The sequence below is a fragment of the Eschrichtius robustus genome, chromosome 16 (genome assembly GCF_028021215.1).
Source record: "Eschrichtius robustus isolate mEscRob2 chromosome 16, mEscRob2.pri, whole genome shotgun sequence".
Classification (NCBI taxonomy): domain Eukaryota; kingdom Metazoa; phylum Chordata; class Mammalia; order Artiodactyla; family Eschrichtiidae; genus Eschrichtius; species Eschrichtius robustus.
Window position 1 is genome coordinate 89,228,291 of NC_090839.1, and position 21,366 is coordinate 89,249,656.

Below are 21,366 nucleotides of genomic sequence, written 5' to 3' on the forward strand. Positions count from 1 at the left end.
CCTCCTATCCCCCTAGGCCTGCGGCCCCCAACCCCCAACCCTCCATCTTCCCAGGGTCCTTTCTCAGGGCCTAGGACACCCAAGTGGTCACTTATTCATTCAACAGATCAGAGCCCTGGGGAGGGTACGGTGGGCAGAGGTGGACGGGTCAGAGACCCGAAAGGGCTCACAGACTGGTCGGGGAGGCCCAGTTATAAATGCCGGCCCTGTGCAGTGGACTTTGGTGGGAGGGGGGATACACTGCAGATGCCAAAGGACTCTTAAGGAGGGGCCTTCTGGGATGGGCCTTGAAGGATGCATAGGAGACTACCCAGCTGCTGCCTGCCCCTCGGCCGGCCCCTGGTTGAGAAACGGCGAGGTGGCAGCACAGGCCCTGCTTGGGGACCAGCCTTGCTCTCCATCCCATGTAGCTGCGTGGAGCCACCCAAGTCTCCCACGCCTTGCCCTGCAGCCCTGGTCCCAGTCTGTCCGGCACCCACCAGGCTTAGTGAACAGCCAGGAACAGCCCTCATCAACCAGCAGCAAAGAGGGTCACCCCCCCACACCCCCCAACCCCCCACCACAGCTCCTGAATCACAGGGTTGGCAGGTCCCAGGGTGGCTGGCCGGACGCCCGTGAATGAGACACACAAGGCCAGGGACAGGGCAGTCCGGCCCCTGGGAAGCAGGGAGTGGACAGGCTGGGAACATTTGCCCAGGCCTGGGGCGGGGCTGGGGGAGCCACCGAGAGCAGATCCCTGGGAACGCTGGCAGGTGGCTCTGAGCCCGTGCGCTCTGCTGCGCGCTGGGAGACGGTCACCCTTTCTACCTGTTTGTGGCCTCTGCAACCTTCAAAGAGCCCTGCCACCACTAGCCTCCTGCAGTGGGCTGGACCAAGCTGCCTCTGCCCTGGCCAGATTCCACCTCCATATATGGACTAATCTTTTGCTGGTTTCAACACACGCTCAGTGAGCACCTACTATGTGTCGCAAAGCCCTGGGCAGACCTGGGGTGCCTGGACACAGACCACGGGCGACAGGCCAGGGCCCCTACCTGGACCACCCTTCCCGTTTTCCCTTGTGTGAAAATTCAGCTTGCCACCACCTCCGAGAGGATGCATGCTCCTCCAGGTTGGGCCAGATGCCCCTCTGGGGGTTCCATGGCCTCTGGGTTTCCTTTTACCACACAGTGACCACTGTCGGCCACCCTCTGGGTGGCAGGCTCTCCCTGCCGGCCTGGCACTTCTCAGAGCAGGGAACCACCCAGAACACTGTGGAGCACCCAGGTCTGCCCCAGGGTTTGGTAGAGAGACCCAGGGCAGGAGCAGGTACTGTGGGAGGGTCTTCTCTGAGGGCAGCTGGCCTTCAGCCACTGTCACCGCCGCTCTACCCCCTCACCCTCACTCCTCTCTGGCACACTGAGTGTCCTTCCCCAGTCCTTGGTGGCCTCCAGATGGTCCAGGAGGGCAGTTCAGCTGTGGCTGCACATGACGGACAGACGATGGATGGTGGGCCCCGGGCCCCAGAGCTGTGCCGAACGGCCCTGCCTGCCTGCGCCCAGCAGTGGCCGGCAGCTGCCCGGGTCGCCGGCCAACAGCCCAGGCTTGGCCTTGGCTGGGCATGACCAGGCAGCTCCGAGGCAGCCCAGCTCCATGGGAACAGTTTCTCTGCTCCAGAGCCCACCACTCCCCAGGTCTGCAGCAGGGGAGATTTGGAGCCCTCCTCACAGGGAACTTCTAGCTGCTGGCCCCTGGGGGGGCCGGCCCTGTCCCTGGGGACTGTGGTCTTGAAGCCCCTGTTAAATGGCCACCAGCCCCCCTGACTCCCCCATGAAACACCATGGTCCTCAGCCCCAGGTCTCTGAGTAGTAATGTGCCCCTTAGCAAACGGAGAATCCCACTCAGCAAGCTCAGCACCCCCAGTCAGAGGCCCCCCTGTAACCCAGGCTTTCTGGGCACTGGAGCTAATGTGGGCAAAGGGGGTGACTCGCTGCCCACCCCTCCCCCCACAACTGTTCCTTAAGTATGCGCCCACAGCAAGCAGGCACTCTCGCCATCTGTGCTGACCCTTGCCCACCGGGTCGCTCACTGCTCTGGGGCATCCACACCCGGAGGGTCCCGGTGTGGGGGGACCCGGAGAGGCAGGCAGGCCGGGTGCAGGCCTGGCCACGCGGGGCCGGACCGGGCACTGCTCAGCGGGGCGGCGGCCCAGGGCTCGCACCCCCCGACCCGCGGGCCCAGCACCCAAAGCCAAAACTCTCTCCCTCCTCTTCCTCAATCTCGCTCTCGCTCTCTTCCAGTCCATCGCTCTCTCTTTTTTTTTTTTTTTTGCAAAAGGAGGGGAGAGGGGGTAAAAAAATGCTGCACTGTGCGGCGAGGCCGGTGAGTGAGCGGCGCGGGGCCAATCAGCGCTGGCCGTTTCGAAAGTTGCCTTTTATGGCTCGAGCGGCCGCGGCGGCGCCCTATAAAACCCGGCGGCGCGACGCGCAGCCACAGCCGAGACCGCGTCCACTCCGCTAGCACAGGCCCCTCGCCCTCGCCGCTCCGCCTTCGCCGCCGGTCTACACCGCCACCAGGTAGGGCCCCGCGCCGGCCGGGCCGCTGATGCGCTGGGCCCGCGCCTCCTCCGGGCAGGCAGCCCCGCGATCCCGGCCCCGTGGACAGCCTCCCGGCTGCGGGGAGTGAACTCATGCGCTCCTAGCTCGGGGCCGGAGCTGCGCTCGGGGCGCGCTCCCAGAATGTTTCCGTCGGGACCGGGGCGGCCGCGGGTCTTTGTCCGAGCGGGCGGCTCGCTCCGCCGGCGGGACGGCGGGGCACCGGGGCGGCGGGGCGGCGAGGCGGCGAGGCGGGAGGGTGCGGCGGGGCAGCAGGGCCGGGTGGGGGCTGGGGACACCAGTGCGCGTGCGTGTGCGCGTTAGGCTCGGGAAGCGAGGGCGGGGCGGCCGGCCGGAAGGGGTGGGGTCGCCGCGGCGCGAGAGCGCCTGCGCGCACTTCCTTCTCGCGCCGCTGGCTCCCGCGGGTGTGGCCGCTGCGCGTTCGCCGGGTGGTGTTTTTTGGGCGGGGCGGGGCCGGCGCCCGGTGTGGGGGGGCGGAGGCCTGGCTTCCTGCCGCGAGCGGCGGGGCCGCCTCCAACCCGCGTTTGCCTTTTATGGTAATAACGCGGCCGGCCGGCTTCCTTTGTCCCCGATCTGGGCGCGCGCCGGCGCCCCCTGGCGGCTCGAAGGCGCGGTGCGCCGGAAGTGGGTAGGGCGGGGGCGGCCGCACGGCTCATGGTCCTGGTCTCCCCGCAGTTCGCCATGGATGACGATATTGCTGCGCTTGTGGTCGACAACGGCTCCGGCATGTGTAAGGCCGGCTTCGCGGGTGACGATGCTCCCCGGGCCGTCTTCCCCTCCATCGTGGGGCGCCCCCGGCACCAGGTAAGGCGCCCGCCTCGGGTCTGACTTGGTGGGTGGGGCTCCCCTCTCGGGAGCAGGCGGAGGGAGGAAGGGGGAGGCCTTCGTCTTTCTGGGTGAGGGTCGGTGGGGCAATGCCTGAGCTGAAGGCGCCTTGCTCCTCCCTCCGCAGGGCGTGATGGTGGGCATGGGCCAGAAGGACTCCTATGTGGGTGATGAGGCCCAGAGCAAGAGAGGCATCCTGACCCTCAAGTACCCCATCGAACACGGCATCGTCACCAACTGGGACGACATGGAGAAGATCTGGCACCACACCTTCTACAACGAGCTGCGTGTGGCCCCCGAGGAGCACCCCGTTCTGCTGACCGAGGCCCCCCTGAACCCCAAGGCCAACCGTGAGAAGATGACCCAGGTCAGTGGCCCGCCGGCCTCGCCTGGGCGCCCCCTTGCACCTCGTTTCTTGCCCTTCTTTGCCACGCCCTTTCTCACTTGTTCTTTCTTCTGCCATTTTCCTAGGACTTTCTTCTCTGACCTGAGTCTCCTTTGGAATTCTGCAGGTTCTATTTGCTTTTTCCCAGATGGAATCTTTTTCTTGTGTTTGCTTTCCTGACTAGGTGTTGAAAGCATAAAGTGCTGTGGGTGTAGGTACTAACACTGGCTCGTGTGACAAAGCCGACGAGGCTGCTATAAAGTGGCCTTGGCGTGTGTATTCAGTAGGTGCACAATAGATCTGAAGTGAATCCCCGTCCTGGGAGCCCCAGCACACTTAGTCATGTTCCTTGCACTCTTTGCATGTCTTTGCAATCTTTTTTTAATCTTTGCCCAGTCTGGCCTGACTGCTCCCGGTGGCTTCCCAGGAGTGACATGGTCCATCTCTCTGTGCAGATCATGTTCGAGACCTTCAACACCCCAGCCATGTACGTGGCCATCCAGGCTGTGCTGTCCTTGTACGCCTCTGGCCGCACCACTGGCATCGTGATGGACTCCGGTGATGGGGTCACCCACACGGTGCCTATCTACGAGGGGTACGCCCTCCCCCATGCCATCCTGCGTCTGGACCTGGCTGGCCGGGACCTGACGGACTACCTCATGAAGATCCTCACGGAGCGTGGCTACAGCTTCACCACCACGGCCGAGCGGGAAATCGTACGTGACATCAAGGAGAAGCTCTGCTACGTCGCCCTGGACTTCGAGCAGGAGATGGCCACCGCGGCCTCCAGCTCCTCCCTGGAGAAGAGCTACGAGCTGCCCGATGGTCAGGTCATCACCATTGGCAACGAGCGGTTCCGCTGCCCTGAGGCTCTCTTCCAGCCTTCCTTCCTGGGTGAGTAAGGAGGTCTCATGCCCGCCCCACACGGGGGTCACTCTGGTCACACTGGAAGCTAAGTCTGGCTTCTCTTTCTCCTCAGGCATGGAATCCTGTGGCATCCACGAAACTACCTTCAATTCCATCATGAAGTGTGACGTCGACATCCGCAAGGACCTCTACGCCAACACGGTGCTGTCTGGCGGGACCACCATGTACCCAGGCATCGCCGACAGGATGCAGAAGGAGATCACCGCCCTGGCTCCCAGCACGATGAAGATCAAGGTGAGTGCCTGGCCTGAGCTGGCCTGGGCGCCTGGGGGGTGCAGATGAGCGTGGTGGTTGTCAAGGCCAGCCGCCTTGCTGTAGGCCCCTGGTGTACCAGGGCTGGGCCGGCCGCAGCCCTCACTGCCCCTTCTCTCCCCAGATCATCGCCCCGCCCGAGCGCAAGTACTCAGTGTGGATCGGCGGCTCCATCCTGGCCTCGCTGTCCACCTTCCAGCAGATGTGGATCAGCAAGCAGGAGTACGACGAGTCCGGCCCCTCCATCGTCCACCGCAAATGCTTCTAGGCGGACTGTTAGTTGCGTTACACCCTTTTCTTGACAAAACCTAACTTGTGCAGAAAACGAGATGAGATTGGCATGGCTTTATTTGGTTTTTTTTTTTTTTTTTTTGTCTTTTTTGATTTTGTTTTTTTGCGCTTGACTCAGGATTTAAAAACTGGAACGGTGAAGGTGACAGCAGTCGGTTGGATGGAGCATTCCCCAAAGTTCTACAATGCGGCCGAGGAGTTGGATTGTACATTGTTCTTTTTTTTTTTTTTTTTTAATAGTCATTCCAAATATCGTGAGATGCATTGTTACAGGAAGTCCCTTGCCTTCCCAAAAACCGCCCCACTTCTCCCTCAGGAGAAGGGCCAGTCCTCGCCCGAGTCCACATAGGGGAGGGTGATAGCATTGCTTTTGTGTAAATTATGTACTCCACAATTTTTTTTTTTTAATCTTTGCCTTAATACTTGTTCTTTTTGTTTGTTTTATTTTGAATGGTCAGCCATCATGGCCCCCCTTTTTGTCCCCCAACTTGAGATGTATGAAGGCTTTTGGTCCCCCTGGGAGCGGGTTGAGGTGCGGAGGTAGCCAGGGCTTACCTGTACACTGACTTGAGACCAGTTCAATAAAGTGCACACCTTAAAGAAACACGTGGCTTGTGGCTGGCGTTGTTGGATGTTGGGGAGAAGGATGGGGCACTGGGGGTGCTCTGAGGCGCCTCTCACCCTGAAGGGTCTGGGGAGTGGCGTTATGTGGGAGGAGTTAGGGATTCTGGCCTCTAATCCTGTGTAAGTGAATTCCCTGCCTGGCCCTTGTTCCCCTGTATTTCTCGCTGGGTTCTGAGGTCCAGATGCTGGGAGAGTGGGGAGCTAGGGAGTTGTGGTACCTGTACCCACCTCGCAGAACTGGGTGGGGACCTTCGTCCCTGTGAGTGCTGCTTCCTCACTGTCCTCTTGGGATAGTGGGGTCTCCCAGGCCACAGGCTTTGTCCTCACCTTCCCTTCAGTACCTGGGGAGAGCCAGGGGCTCTGAGGTTGAGGGTAGGGTCTCAGACTTAACACCTGCCCATTCACCTGGAGTGACCCCCATAGAAGGGACAGCGCCACCCATCCGAGGCCTGTGGGCGAGGGGATGCGGGGTCGGCAGAGATGGCCCTATTTGTCTGGCTGGGGGCATGGCTGAGGCCTGCATCCTTCTGACCGGAGGGTGGACACCATCCTTTATTCTTCTGACCGGAGGGTGGACGCCATCCTTTATTCTTGGTGCCCAGTTTCAAGTGCAGATCTGGCCCAGTTCTCCCAAGAACCTTCCCCGGGAAGCAGCCTGGAGTGCGGGGTCAGTTTGGGACTCTTCTCCAAGCCTGGCTGGCCTCCACTCTGTTAGAAGCTGTGGTTGACATGGAGGGAAAGTGGGTGAGGCTTCTCCCACACCGCCAGAGATAGTAAGACATGGAAACTGGCCCCCAAGTCGATCCAGAATTGAGGCCTTGGGGGGCCCCCTCCCCTCCATGAACCTGGGCTCCCCCAGGGCTCCGCTGGGGACGGTGGGAGCTGTGGCCCGCGAGGATGGGGTGACCCACCGCCTCCCATCTTAGGGACAGTGCAGACCCTCAGAAAGGCACCTTTTGTGCAGCATCTTGGGGGTGTGTGGTGGGAAGAGGGCTGTCCGACCTCCTGATGGCTTCAAAAACCAAAGGGGAGCCCGCGGTCCCCGGGCTAACCTGGGCAGATTTTCCTAGGTCAGTACATGAAACAGCATGGCGGGTGCAGAATGTGCCATCCAGAAGGTGTCCTGTTCCCCAGGGCGCTGCCCTCTATTAGCTGGCCCAGAGGAAGAGCACGGAGGATGCTTCGCCCTGACCCTGTGCAGTCTTAGAGGCCTGGGAACCAGGAAGGGAAGTCCCTCCCCGGTTAGCTCCAGCTCTTTTGGTCTAATTCAGGGATGGTGGTGAGCCCTGGGCTCTGGGAGCTGCAAGTTTCCACCGATAAGAGTTGAGTACCGGGCTTCCCTGGTGGCGCAGTGGTTGAGAGTCTGCCTGCTAATGCGGGGGACACGGGTTCGAGCCCTGGTCTGGGAAGATCCCACATGCCGTGGAGCAACTGGGCCCGTGAGCCACAATTACTGAGCCTGCGCGTCTGGAGCCTGTGCTCCGCAACAAGAGAGGCCGCGATAGTGAGAGGCCCGCGCACCGCGATGAAGAGTGGCCCCCACTTGCCGCAACTAGAGAAAGCCCTCGCACAGAAACGAAGACCCAACACAGCCAAAAATAAAAATAAATAAATTAATTAATTAAAAAAAAAAAAAAAAAAAAGAGTTGAGTACCTACTTGTGCTGATGTCTTGGACACAGACCCTGCACTGGAGAAGCTGTCAATCTGGAGACTCCCCTCTCTCCCTCCCTCCCTTTCTCTCTTCCTTCCTCCCTCACACTATTTGTGCTAGGCATTGTGCCGCGCTATGGGATGCAGTGGAGAAGAAATCAGGTGTGTTTCCTGCCCTCACGAGGTGCCCAGCTTACTGGGCAAGACAGAATAAATAGGAATGTACCAGTACCAGTGGTGATAATGAGAAGAAGAAAGAGTAGCAGCTGCGTGGCGGTCTGGGAAAAATGGAGACATTCATCATGTTGATGCGTGATGGTGTCACGGGTGTAGACATACATCAAAGCTCATCAAACTACCTCAGTGAAGCTGAAAAAAAACTAAGAAATACAGGTTAAAAAAAAGAGGAAAAAAAGCAGTCATCATTTTGCCTTTTTCCAACAAATAAGGTAATAAAGGACCATAAACCTGGCTGATGGGGGGATGGGGGTATCCGTGGCTCTTGAGCAGGAGGCTTCTTCAGAAGGCTTCCTGTGGGAGGGGTGTGGGAGCTGGCCAGAGGACACTGGCCTGGGCAGGTGGAAGTGTGGGCGTGCATGTCTCAGGCAGAGGCCCTGATTGGCTGAGGGCAGAGGCCTGGGGATGAATGGGAGGGTGGATGGGGCTATGTGTCTTTTCTATGTGGCCCTGGGAAGTCACGTTACTGTCCACATGCCCATCTGAGAAATGGGAATGTCAGTAATAGCTGGAGGGGTGCTGTGAGCTGGTGCTCCCTCAGTCTTTTCCTTTGAAAGGAGACACACATTTGACCCTTTAGGTGCTGCTCCTTTCCTCCCGGGGCCACAGCTGGGCTGATCATCTGGGCTAAGCCAGAGGGTGCTGCATTACCTGCCGCCTTCCTCTCAGCACCCATTTTACAGATTAGGAAACTGAGGCTCAGGGAGGACAGGTGCACTGGCCCCAGGTTACCCACCTTATAAGTGAGGAAGCTGGAATTTGACCCTAATACCTGTGAAGCCCAACAGAGCAACAGGCCAGAAAAGGCAAGGTTCAGCCCAACACAACCATCCTTTACAGAACTTTGGCTTCTGCACTCTGACCCTCGAGCCACCTCTGCCCTGGGCCAGGAGGCTCCTTGCTTTCTCAGGTGGCTGGCTCCCCCAATAGGCCGCTCTGACCACCTGAGGTTCACCTTCTTAAGGAGCTGAAACCATCTCTCGCTGGAATGTCCCTCCTCTGTGAAGCACCCCCTGCCTGGATGGAACTCCACCCTAACAGGTGCCCTGAGAGGAGGGGAGTCTTGGCGTGCGGGGCTCAGAACCCTGGGTGGTTCCTTTCATCCTGACGTGTCTTCCTGGATCCCAGCAGTGAGGACACAGGGAGGATGCTTGGATCCTCTGCAGGCCAGTCGTCTTCTCTGGGGGGACCTGGGGCTGTGAGGCAGCTCTGAGGGGCCAGTGGCAGGATTGGAACACACCCTCTAGCCTGGAATCACCCAAGGGACTCGGGAGCTGGGATCATTCAGAGCCACGTTTGGCGCCTTCGTTCACTCATTCACCTTAGTCATCATTCAACTTAACATTTCAAGCAGCCCCACAGTTCTAGAGGGAGGGAGTGCTGCAGTAGTATTGCAACATTGTCCCTGCCCTCACAGGGCTGCCAGTGTTTTTTTTTTTTTTTTTTCCCACTGCATCACGCGGCTTGTGGGATTTTAGTTCTCCAACGAGGATCCAATCTGGGCCCTCGGCAGTAAAAGCGTGGAGCCCTAACCACTGGACTGCCAGGGAATTCCCAGGGCTTCCAATCTTGCTGCACTGTCCCCTAGGGGGCCACGAGCCACACATGGCTATTTATATTTAGATTAATTACAAGAATTCAGTTCTTCAGTTGCACAAGTCACATTTCAAGTGCCCATTGGACAGCACAGGTATGGAACATTCTCAACCTTGTAGAAAATTCTAGTGGATGGCATTGGACTGGTGGGAGGACAGATGTGGACCAAAAACTCATACTGATGGCTCTTAATTATCCACTGGGATAAATGCCTTCAAGAAATACTTGGAGGAATGGTGACAGAGAATAATGGAACAGTGACCTGGTCGGGGGGAGGGGAAGGTTTTCTGTGGAAGGGATGTTGAGAAATGAGTCAGAGTTGGGGTGAGAGCCGCCTGACAGAGGCAACAACACAGGCAAAGGCAGAGGGAGCGCCTTCAGGAGTGAGCAGGTCAGATATACATATTTCAAAAGTAATAAAATTTAATTTTTAGAGCAGTTTTAGGTTCACAGCAAAATTGAGAGGAAGGTACTGAGATTTCCCATACATCCCGGGCTTGCATAACCTCCTCCACCACCAACATCCCAGCTAGAGCCAGAGAGCAGAGCAGAGCAGTACATTTGTTACCCCTGATGAAACCTACATTGACACATCGTATCACCCGTAATTTACATTGGAGTTCACCCTTGGTGTTTACATTGTATGGGTTTGAACAGGCATCCACCATTACAGTATCATACAGAGTAGTTTCACTGCCCTGAAAATCCTCTGTGCGCCGCCTATTCCTCCCTGCCCTGGTCTCCCTAAGTCCTGGCAACCGCTGATCTTATTATTATCTCCATAATTTTTGCCTTTTCCAGAACATCATGTAGTTGGGATCATACAGTATGTAGCTTTTTCAGATTGGCTTCTTTCACTCAGTAATATGCAGTTAAGTTTCCTCCATGTCTTTTTTTTTAATTAATTAATTTTTTATTTATTATTATTTTTTAAAATTTATCTATCTATCTATTTATTTATTTATTTATTTTTGGCTGCGTTGGGTCTTCGTTGCTGCTCACAGGCTTTCTCTAGTTGTGGCGAGGGGGGCTGCTCTTCGTTGCAGTGTGCGTGCTTCTCATTGCAGCGGCTTCTCTTGTTGCAGAACATGGGCTCTAGGCGCGCGGGCTTCAGTAGTTGTGCCTCGCGGGCTCTAGAGCACAGGCTCAGTAGTTGGTGGCGCACAGGCTTAGTTGCTCTGCAGCATGGCGCACAGGCTTAGTTGCTCTGCAGCATGTGGGCTCTTCCCGGGCCAGGGCTTGAACCCGTGTCCCCTGCGTTGGCAGGGGGATTCTTACCACTGCGCCACCAGGGAAGTCCCTCCTCCATGTCTTTTCATGGCTTGATAGCCCATTTCTTTCTAGTGTTGAATATTATTCCACGGTTCAGATGGACTACAGTTCATTTATCCATTCACCTACACTTCTCGGTGGACGCTGTGAGGAAGTGTCACCGAAACCTGGAAAGGCTTGTGACAGAGTGAGAGCAGTGAGGCACCGGGGCTGACTCCCCCGCCCCACACGCAGTGATTTCCAACTCAAATGTTCCTCAGAATTGGGGATGCCCAGGAAATGTGAGACTGCTTTCTCATTAGAAAGAGTAAGAGTGGTAGAGGTTACAGCTTCTGTGTATTGAATAGCTCCTCTCTGCTGGATACGTACCTGCATAATCTCATTTAATCAATCATTGATTTGACAAATGTTGATCAAGGGTCTGCTGCAGCCATGCCCTGTTCTAGTGGGGGAGGGAAAATAAACACATCTGCCACAATGAGAAACATACCTGATTATGGCTTATAGGGGAAGAAAAGGAATGGGTCAGGGAGTCAGAAGAACCTGGGCCTCTGTGAAACCCTCAGATGCCTGCCTGAGTCAGAGTTGGGCTTCACTGTTGAGGTTTTGATAGTAAACAAAAAACAATGGGAACCCCGTTAACACGTGTTTGCCTCAAGTGGTTCCTAACCTTTAACCTAACCATGAGCTCTTTGAGGCAAGGACTGTGCCTGTCCCCATGGTGGTCCGCCCACAGTTGGAGCCATCAGAGTTCTCTGGATACAAACTGGCTCAACCTGGTGAGGTGGGAGGGGAATGAGGCCCCGGGAGAGTTTGATATGAAGCTTGATGTACTGGGTTGAATAGCGTCCCCCAAAGATTCAGGTTCACCTGGAATCTCAGAATGTGACCTTATTTGGAAACAAGATAAATAATAAATTTAAATAAATTTATATTTAAATAAATAAAATAAATAAATTAAAATATATTAAACTATATTAAATAAAATCTAAAATATATTTTTAAAAAATCAAGGAAGGATTCTTCCCTTGAGTCTTTGGAGGGAGCATGGCCCAGTCAACATCTTCATTTCTTTTTTTTTTTTTTAATAAATTTATTTACTTATTTAGTTTTGGCTGCGTTGGGTCTTCATTGCTGCGCAGGGGTTTTCTCTAGTTGCGGAGAGCTGGGGCTACTTTTCATTGCGGCGCACAGGCTTCTCATTGCGGTGGATGGGCTCTAGGCACGTGGGCTTCAGTAGTTGCAGCTCGCGGGCTCTAGAGCGCAGGCTCAGTAGTTGTGGCGCACGGACTTAGTTGCTCCGCGGGCATGTGGGATCTTCCTGGACCAGGGCTCGAGCCCGTGTTCCCTGCGTTGGCAGGCGGATTCCCAACCACTGCGCCACCAGGGAAGCCTCAACGTCTTCATTTCTGACTTCTAGCATTCATATCCAGTTCTTTCTTTCCCCACAAATTTTTATTAGTAAATGATTTGTAAATGCAAAAGATTACAGGTGAGAGCATATCATCCATACACTAATTTACCCAGAAAATATTTATTCAGCGCCCATGTCAGGGAGCTTTCTAGGTACAGGGCGTTTACAGTTTATTGGGGAGGACAGGAAAAAAAAAAAAAAGGTACAGTAGATCAGATAGTGCAAAGAGTTATGGAGAAAAATAACAGAGGACAAGGTTATTTGTTAGGTTAGGTGTGTGTTTGCGAGAATGGGGAGGGGGTGATGCTATTTTCTGCAAGGGGCTCAGGGATCGGCTCTCTGACAGGTGGTTTCTGAACACTGCAGGCACTGGGACCGGCAAATGCAAAGGCCTAGAGTCAGGAGAGTGCTGGGCCGGCAAGAGGGGGCCTGTGTGGCTGGAAAGCGGCGTGCAGAGAGCCGAGGAGCGGGACATGACGTCGGAGAGCAAGTGCAGCCGGGCTGGGATGCCCGCGCTCTACCCAGCCCTACCGGGCCCTTGGCTGCACGCCGCACCCAACATGACGGCCGCGCGGGACCCGCCCACGGGCTAGCGGAAGTGCGTATCGGCGGGCGCCGGAAGTGGCGAGAGGCCCCGCCCCCTGCCCCGGGTCTCTGTGGAGCCTCGGACGCGCCGGCTTTGAGCATCCCTGGTCAGCCAGGCGGAAGGCCCCGGAGCTCTGGCTCCGGCGGCAGCGGCTCGTCTCGCCCTCGACATGGCCAGTATCGGAGAGGTACGCCAGGCGCCTGTCTCTACTCTCCTCCCTTCCCGCCGGCTTTGGTCCCGCTCGGTCCTCCACACCCCGACTCCTGTTCCCCTGCGTCCTTTCCGTCTCGCTCCCTTTCCCGCTCCATCCTTCCCGTCCTGACCTCTGCTGACTCTGTGCTTCCCATCCTGACCCCCGCCGCCGCGGCCCCGCTCAGTTCTTCCCACTCCGACCCTGGCGTCGGCCTGGCTTGGTCCTTCCTGCCCCGACCCTGGCCTTGGCCTCACCCCGTCCTTCCCATCCCTACCCTGGCCTTGCCCCTTGCCCCTTACCCCATCCCGCATCCCCCATTCTTGACCCATCCCGCCCCCTAGGACCTCATCCTGTATCCGAAGGCATAAGCTCTCCCAACTTTCGGTTTTCCATCCGTTTGCCGGTCCCGCATTCCTGATCGGCAGACTTCTCCCCCTCTCCCGCCTTCCCCAGAGTTTCCAGCTCCTCTAGGTCTCCCAGGCCCTCTTCCCATGCCCCTGTGCCTTGGCTCAGCCCTTGGAGCTCTGAGACGTTCCTCCTCCCTGCCCACTTCCCTTCCCATCCCATCCTGTGTCGCTGAACGTTCGGTTTCAGTCCAGCCCACTTTCCTCTGAGCCTGCTTGTTGTGTGACTTGGGGGGTGGTGGAGGAAAAGCCATTTCACCTGGGGGACTTGTGACTCACCCTGAATTTCTTCCCCAGTGCTCCACAAATCTGGGTCCGACGGAGAAACCCACCGAGTTCCTATAATGGGGTGCAGGGAATTTTCTCTGTAGACCAGGAAATGGGGGATCCGGACAGTGACTAGGGTCTTCCCTTTTGTTGATTCCCACCTACCTGTTTGTGTACCTGTGTGCACGTGTATTTATACCTGTCGTCCGGGACTCAGGCCGTCGAGCGTACTCCCTAAGCCTTGCGGGCTTGCTCGTGCTCGGGGGAGCAGGAGCGCGTGCGGCATGAGTGCGTGGGAGGCGGCTGGGGTTGCCGATAGCTGTTCTTCATTTGAAGCGGATTTGGCTCGGAAGTGGCCCCTTGATTGAGGGGGAAGGTGTGGGGCCCACCTGCTCGCTGGTAGTAGGATTGAAGGGCCAGAGAGTACCAGCTCCCTCAGGAAGAATCCTGGGGGTATAGCCTGGCTGCGTTAGCAGATTCCCGTTAGTCGCGTGTGCTTGTGGCGGGGGGGGGGGGCGGGGGGGGGCTGTCAGGCACCTTGGTCTTAGGGGTCCTGGCACAAAGGCCCCTCTGTTCCTTGAATCATATGTCGGGGCCCTGCCCAGTGAGGCCTCTTGTCCCATCGTGAGGATCTTTTTTTTATAAAATGTGTAGTGATAGCAAGTTTTTAAAATTTTATTTATTTATTTATTTGGCTGTGTTGGGTCTTCGTTTCTGTGCGAGGGCTTTCTCTAGTTGCAGCGAGCGGGGGCCACTCTTCACCGCGGTGCGCGGGCCTCTCACTGTCGCGGCCTCTCTTGTTGGGGAGCACAGGCTCCAGATGCGCAGGCTCAGTAGATGTGGCTCACGGGCCCAGTTGCTCCGTGGCATGTGGGATCCTCCCAGACCAGGGCTCGAACCCGTGTCCCCTGCATTGGCAGGCAGATTCCCAACCACTGCGCCACCAGGGAAGCCCCATTGAGGGTCTTTTGGCTTGAGAGGAGAGAGGGGGAGTCTTGCTCTATCCTGGACATGATCAAGGTCCCTTTATCTGGGACGGTCTAATTATTTTTACAATTTTTTTATTTTTTATAAATTTATTTTTTTATTTTTGGTTGTGTTGGGTCTTCGCTGCTGCATGCGGCCTCTTCTCTAGCTGCGGTGACTGCGGGCTACTGTTCGTTGCGGTGCGCGGGCTTCTCATTGCGGTGGCTTCTCGTTGCGGAGCACGGGCTCTAGGCACGCGGGCTTCAGTAGTTGCGGCACGCGGGCTCAGCAGTTGTGGCTCGTGGGCTCTAGAGTGCAGGCTCAGTAGTTGTGGCGCACGGGCTTAGTGGCTCCACGGCATGTGGGATCTTCCCGGACCAGGGCTTGAACCCGTGTCCCCTGCATTGGCAGGCAGATTCTTAACCACTGTGCCACCAGGGAAGTGTCTGGGACAGTCTAATTATTGATTGATTGATTGACTGAGATATAGTTAACATACCATAAAATTTACACTTTTATTTTATTTTACTTTTTTCAGTTTAAAATTTTTGGCTGCGCCGTGTGGTATGCAGGATCTTAGTTCCCTGACCAGGGATCGAACCCACGCCCCCGGCAATGAATGGAAGCACGAAGTCATAACCACTGAGCTCCCAGGGAGGTCCCAAAATTTACTTTTAAAGTGCATAATGCAGTGGTTTTAAAATATATTCACAAGGTTGTGCCACCATCCCCACTCTCTGATTTCAGAATGGGGTGGTCTGATTTTGGGGATCCTTGCTGGGCTTAAAATGCAGATGTCTAGGACTGCTCCCTGAGTTTCTGAGGAGTCAGGCTCTGCGTTTTTAATAGCTCTTCAAATGATTCTGAAGCCGTGGTTCGTTGACACCCAGTTGAATGGCTCTTTCCCTTGGGCATTAAAAAGTGATCCCTGTTCAGGAGCCATTCCTGGCCTAGGGAGGAGACAGGCAAGCAACAAACCAGTACAGTTCACCTGATGAGGCTGGAGACTGGAGGGGGAGGAGGGTAAGCTGGGGCGGCAGTGGAGGAGAAGGGTGAGTTAAGTGTGTCTGGGGGATGCTGGAAGGGCTTCCTGGGGACTGAGCCTTTGAGCTGAAGTTCCGAGAGTAGCAGTTTCTTTTGGGTGGTGGCACGTTGGGTGGAGGGGGCAGCTTGTGCAAAGGCTTGGAGGCCTGAGTGCTGTGTATCAGGGGACATTCCGGAAAATGCCAACTGGAGAAGCAGAGGCTTAAGAAGAGGGGCAATGTGAGAAGCATCCCTCAGGCCACTCCTGTGATCAAAAACACCAAAAACAAAAGTAAAATGTAAAATTCCACACACTTGCAAAAGAATGTTGTAATGAACTTCCCTCTATGTACTCATTGCCCAGTTTTTTTTTCTATTTCTTTTTAAAAAATTTTTATTATTATTTATTTGATTTATTTATTTTTGGCTGCGTTGGGTCTTTGTTGCTGTGCACCGGCTTTCTCTAGTTGTGGCGAGCGGGGGCCACTCACACACCCCCGCTCAGAGGTGAAGAAGCTCGACGGCCTCCTCCCTCCCTCCTGGCGGCGGCCCCCTATCTGCCGTTACCTCTGCAGAACTCGCTGCCTTTCCTGGGGGGAAGGTGCACGGACTTAGAAATGAAGCCTCCGTTCCAGGGAAAAGACTCAACTGTTGCAAACCCAGCGCGACTGGGCCTCCCAGGCTTGGCCGTCGGGAGACCCGGGGGAACCAATATGACTTCCTGCCCTGAACGCCTGTCCCAGGATGGGGTGCTGGCCTAAGGACAGCACTGGGGCACAGCATGTGGAGAAGATGATCGTGTCGGGGGTGCTGAGACTGGATGGAGGAAGCTGCAACTCACCTCCTGTTTTGTTTTGTTTTTGTTTAATTCATGTAATTTCTAGGTGGTTTTAAGAGAAATTCAGTATTCCATACTGTAACTGGAAATTACATGATGCTGGAGTGTCTGGGAGTGTTTTGCCCTGTGTTCTCTTTGCTCTGCAGCGGCGTTCTTACTTTGATAAATCTGCGAATCGGGCATCAGAAGGGGTCAGCCTCAGGCTGCTCAGTGGAATTCAGGCCCAGCTCTTCCCACTTGTGCCCAGGATCCCTGTATACCAAGCTTGCCTGATAAGGACTGCCCCTGGTCCCAGCCTCTCTCTCGGGAGATAGAGTCCCTAGGTCTAGGATGTGGCCTGGGAATCTGATTTTTTAACAGGTGTCTGGGGTGATCCCAGATGATTGGGTCTGGGAAATTTCTCAGGAAAGTCACGTATGGTTCAAAACACTAGACCCCAGAATACAGTGACCCAGGGCAGCTATGGACTTGGGTCTCATGGCTGCCTTCTGCCCCTGTAAAGGTGGGAGGAGGGAGACAGGATTGAGGGCACTTCAGAAGGAAGGAGGGAAGGGAAGGCAAGTCTGGCTGCTGCCTCTCAGGAAGAAGGGAGAGTGGGAGGGGCCGATGCCGTGGAAAGGGTGGGCAGTAATCGGGGAAACCTTTCCCGGCCTGGCAAGGGCTCGGCCGGATGCAGGGGCTGGAGGGGTGTCGCAGTCAGAGCTCCCGGGGAAACCCCTGGTGCCTGTGTGGGGTGTGCAGACAGGCCCTTCCTCCCTGGACTTAACGGTTGCCATGGCAGCAGCAGGGCTTTCCAAGCCTGGAGGCTTCCATCCATGCAAATATGTATGGAAAAAGAGGCAGGACAGAGGAGGCGGGGCTCGTAGACAGAATCACTGGAAAAGGCAGTAGAAATAGTTCTGGGTACTCTCTCTCCTGGGAGTGTCAGAGAGGCACCCCGTCAGTGAGGACGTTTAAGGCAGGAGGGGCCCTTCAGGAGGTGTTGGGAAGATACAGGGATTCCTCCCCACCATGGGCTTTGCTTAGAGCATCCCAGTTCCTTTGGCCTTGATTTGGGGATTTCACGGCACACTGACATAGGTCTGTCCCCTCTTTGTCTTGGTTGAACAGGCACTGGTCAGTAAGACGGGAAGCCCACATTAGGGCAGAAAACCTTCTGCAGATATTTGCAAAAGCAGAATGAAACAATAAGATGAGTGGACATCTTACTGGAAATACCAACATGGATTTCTTTCTTTTTTGTTTTATTTTTTATTTTATTTAATTTTTGGCTGTGTTGCGTCTTCATTGCTGCGCGCGGGCTTTCTCTAGTTGTGGTGAGCAGGGGCTGCTCTTCGTTGCGGTGCGCGGGCTTCTCATCATTGTGGCTTCTCGTTGCAGAGCACAGTCTCTAGGTGCGCGGGCTTCAGTAGTTGTGGCTCGCAGGCTCTAGAGCGCAGGCTCAGTAGCTGTGGCGCACGGGCTTAGTTGCTCCGCGGCATGTGAAATCTTCCCGGACCAGGGCTCGAACCTGTGTCCCCTGCATTGGCAGGCGGATTCTCAACCACTGCACCACCAGGGAAGTCCCCAACATGGATTTCTAACCAGAAAGTCTGATAAGTGGAGAGGCGTTGTGCCGTTCCTATTGTTTGTTACGAATCTTGAGATTTAAAAATGTCATTGGTCCGGTAGGTGCTGTTTCTTATTTATAAGGGCCTCATAGTTTCATTCTCTCATTTGACTCGTCCTTTCCCCATCCAGCGCTGTCCTGAAGAGCTGATACACATATCATACACATAATGGTAACTCATTACCTGTCAGAGCAACCCTGGGAGGTGAAGGCACTGTTGTTATTGGTGAAGACCAATTATCATTGTTTCTTGATGGAATTCACCTGCCCAAGGATGTTTTAAGAATACAGCCTGACATTCGGGGCAGAGCGGGGTGGGGGGGGGGAATAGCAGCTTTTACAAATGAACAACCTCAGCTGATGGTCATGAGTTGAGTTGGAAACCTGCCAGACTTGGCTGGAGACCTTGAGTAGGAAAAATCTCTCTTAAATTTCATATCTGTTACTTTTGAAGAGCGATCCTGGTGTGCAGATTGAAAAGGGGCTTTCGGAGAATGTTGGGGACTTTTTGCTCTGCAGTTAAGATTTTTGGTAACAGCCTCTTCTTCCCCATGGACTGCGGTGAAGGCTTCCCTTGCCTGCGGGCCACCCTGGGGGATCCCATGGAATTTGGTGCCCCTTATTTTCAGGACACATCCAACGACGGCGATGCGCCCGCTGCAGCAGCCGCGGTGGCAGATGATGCCCACCTCCTGGGCTTCTCGGATGAGATCCTCCTGCACATCCTGAGCCACGTCCCCAGCATAGACTTGATTCTGAACGTCCGGCGCACCTGCCGGAAGCTCGCAGCGCTGTGCCTGGACAAGAGCCTCACCCACACGGTGCTGCTGCAGAAGGACTATGAGGTGAGGGGCCTGGGGGTGGCGCTTGGCATGCGGGGGGCAGAGATGGGGAACAACCGAGGTGCCCGACTGAGGCCCCGCACAGCCTGGCAGTGGTGGGGCACTGGCAGGGATGACACGGCAAAAGCCAGGGGCCCAAAAGTGCAGGTAGCGTGCCATCTGGGCCAGGGCACAGGTAGAGCAGGCGCTCTTCTGGAAGGGTCTTGGGCCTTGGCACTGGGCCAGGAGGGAGACTGCCTTCCTGGTAGATAGGTACCCAGGAGTGGACGTGCGGGCCCCCTGTCAGTGTTGGGCTTTCCTGTGGAGTTAAGCACAGTCGGAGGCACCACCTCTCCCCACCAGCAGCATCCGAGAGCTCTGGTTGCTCTGCATCCTCGTCAGCACTTGGTGTTGTCAGTCTTTTCAGTTTAGCCGTTCTGATGCATGGGAGGTGGTATTCTCATTGTAGTTTTAACTTGTATTCTCTGATGGAGGATGCCGTCCATTATGCTTTCATCAGGTGCGCAGGCCATTTGTGTATCTTCTCAGAAGTGTCTGTGCAAGGCTTTTGCCCATTCGTTATTGTCTATCTTTTTCTTAGTGAGTTTTGGGAGTTCCGTATATATTCTGGTGCAAGTCCTTTGTGGGATGTGTTGTGAATATTTTCTCTTATAGTCTGTGGCTTGCCGTTTCATTTTGATTAATAGTGTCTTTTGAAGAGCGTAAGTTTTTAATTTTGGTGAGGTCCAATTTATTGAAATTTTGAGTTCATGCTTTTTGTATTCCGTTGAAGAAATCTTTGTGAAACCTGAGGTCATGAAGATTTTCTCCTATGTTGTCTTCTTTCTTCTTTTTTTTTTTTAACTTTTAAAAAAATTTTAATTTATTGTTTTGGCTGTGTTGGGTCTTTGTTGCTGCACGCGGGCTTTTCTCTAGTCGCGGCGAGCGGGGGCTACTCTTCATTGTGGTGCACAGGCTTCTCTTGTTGCGGAGCACAGGCTCTAGGCACGCAGGCTTCAGTAGTTGTGGTATGCAGGCTCAGTAGTTGTGGCTCACGGGCTCTAGAGCTCATGGTCAGTAGTTGTGGCATACGGGCTTAGTTGCTCTGAGGCACGTGAGATCTTCCCAGACCAGGGCTTGAACCCGTGACCCCTGCATTGGCAGGCGGATTCTTAACCACTGCGCCACTGGGGAAGCCCTTCTTTCTTCTTCTTATATAACGTTATATTAGTTTCAGGTGTACAATGTAAAGTTTTGATATTTGTATACACTGCAAAATGGTCATGTCGAGGTACGTCTGTCACCTTACATAGTTATAATTTTTTTCTTGTGATAAGAACTTTTAAGATCTTCTCTTGCAACTTTCAAATATGCAATATATTTGCATATTTGCAATAATAATATGGTATTATTAACTATAGTCCCTATGCCCTACATTACATCCCCAGGCTTATTTATTTTATGACTGGAAGTTAGTACCTTTTGACTCCTCTCCCTCCAGACCACCAACTTGTTCTCTGTATCTGTGAGCTTGGTTTTAGAATTTTTATTTTTTATTGAAGTATAGTTGATTTACAGTATTATATTAGTTTCATGTGTAAAACATAGTAGTGATTTGATATTTCTATAGATTGCATACCATAGAAAGTTATTATAATATTATTGACTAGATTCCTGTGCTGTATATTATATCCCTATAAGAGTTTTTGTTTTTAATTCCACATATAAATGAGATCTTATAGTATTTGTTTTTCTGTCTGACTTATTTCACTTAGCATAATGCCCTGCAAGTCCATCCATGTTGTTGTAGATGGCAAGACTTTCTTCTTTTTTTTTTTATGACTGAGTAATATTGCATTGTGTGTGTGTGTGTGTGTGTATGTGTGTGTGTGTGTATTCCAGTCACATCTTCTTTATCCGTTCATCTGTTGGTGGACACTTAAGTTGTTTCCGTATCTTGGCTATTATCAATAGTGCTGCTATGAACATGGGGTGCAGATATCTTTTTGAGTTAGTGTTTTGTTTTGTTTTTTACAAATTTATTTATTTTATTTTTGGCTATGTTGGGTCTTCATTGCTGCATACGGGCTTTCTCTAGTTGCAGCAAGTGGGGGCTACTCATTGGGGTGGCTTCTCCTGTTGTGGAGCATGGGCTCTAGGCTCATGGGCTTCAGTAGTTGTGGCACGTAGGCTCAGTAGTTGTGGCTTGCGGGCTTAGTTGCTCCGCGGCATGTGGGATCTTCCCAGACCAGGGCTCGAACCCGTGTCCTCTGCACTGGCAGGCGGATTCCTAACCACTGCGCCACCAGGGAAGTCTCCTAACCACTGCGCCACCAGGGAAGCCCCTCTATTTTTTTTAATAGGGTTGTTTCTTTGCTATTGAGTTGTATGAGTTCTCTATATATTTTGGATATTAACCCCTTATCAGATATATGATTTGCAAATCTCTTTTCCCATTTAATAGGCTGCCTTTCATTTTGTTGATGGTTCTCTCTGCTGTGCAGAAGCTTCTCAGGTGATGTAGTTCCTCTTGTTTTTTTTTTTTGCTTTTGTTGTTTTTGGTGTCAGATTTTAAAAAATCATCACTAAGACT

The 21,366-nt window shown here is 54.2% G+C and overlaps 2 protein-coding genes across 6 annotated transcripts in view; both read left to right on the top strand.

Moving 5' to 3' along the window:
* The first annotated feature begins 2,444 nt into the window (after window positions 1–2,444).
* Window positions 2,445–5,875, top strand: ACTB (actin beta). Of its 2 annotated transcripts, XM_068525070.1 has the most exons (7): window positions 2,445–2,552; window positions 3,267–3,395; window positions 3,544–3,783; window positions 4,257–4,695; window positions 4,781–4,962; window positions 5,105–5,255; window positions 5,390–5,875. In XM_068525070.1, exons 2-6 carry the CDS (start codon window positions 3,273–3,275, stop codon window positions 5,246–5,248), a joined length of 1,128 nt encoding a protein of 375 aa, XP_068381171.1. In that variant the 5' UTR covers window positions 2,445–2,552; window positions 3,267–3,272; the 3' UTR covers window positions 5,249–5,255; window positions 5,390–5,875. The 2 variants fall into 2 exon arrangements, with proteins under 2 accessions (XP_068381171.1, XP_068381170.1); XM_068525069.1 differs by having other exon boundaries at window positions 5,105–5,875.
* Window positions 5,876–12,716: 6,841 nt separating this feature from the next.
* The window catches only part of FBXL18 (F-box and leucine rich repeat protein 18), a 39,630-nt gene continuing 30,980 nt past the window's right edge, over window positions 12,717–21,366 (top strand). For 3 of the 4 annotated variants that reach the window (XM_068523881.1, XM_068523879.1, XM_068523880.1), the window contains exons 1-2: window positions 12,717–12,839; window positions 18,582–18,797. In XM_068523881.1, the coding sequence (XP_068379982.1) occupies window positions 12,822–12,839; window positions 18,582–18,797 (234 nt within the window). In that variant the 5' untranslated portion in view covers window positions 12,717–12,821. The remainder of the gene's footprint in view (window positions 12,840–18,581; window positions 18,798–21,366) is intronic. The other variant, XM_068523882.1, reaches the window with a different exon arrangement.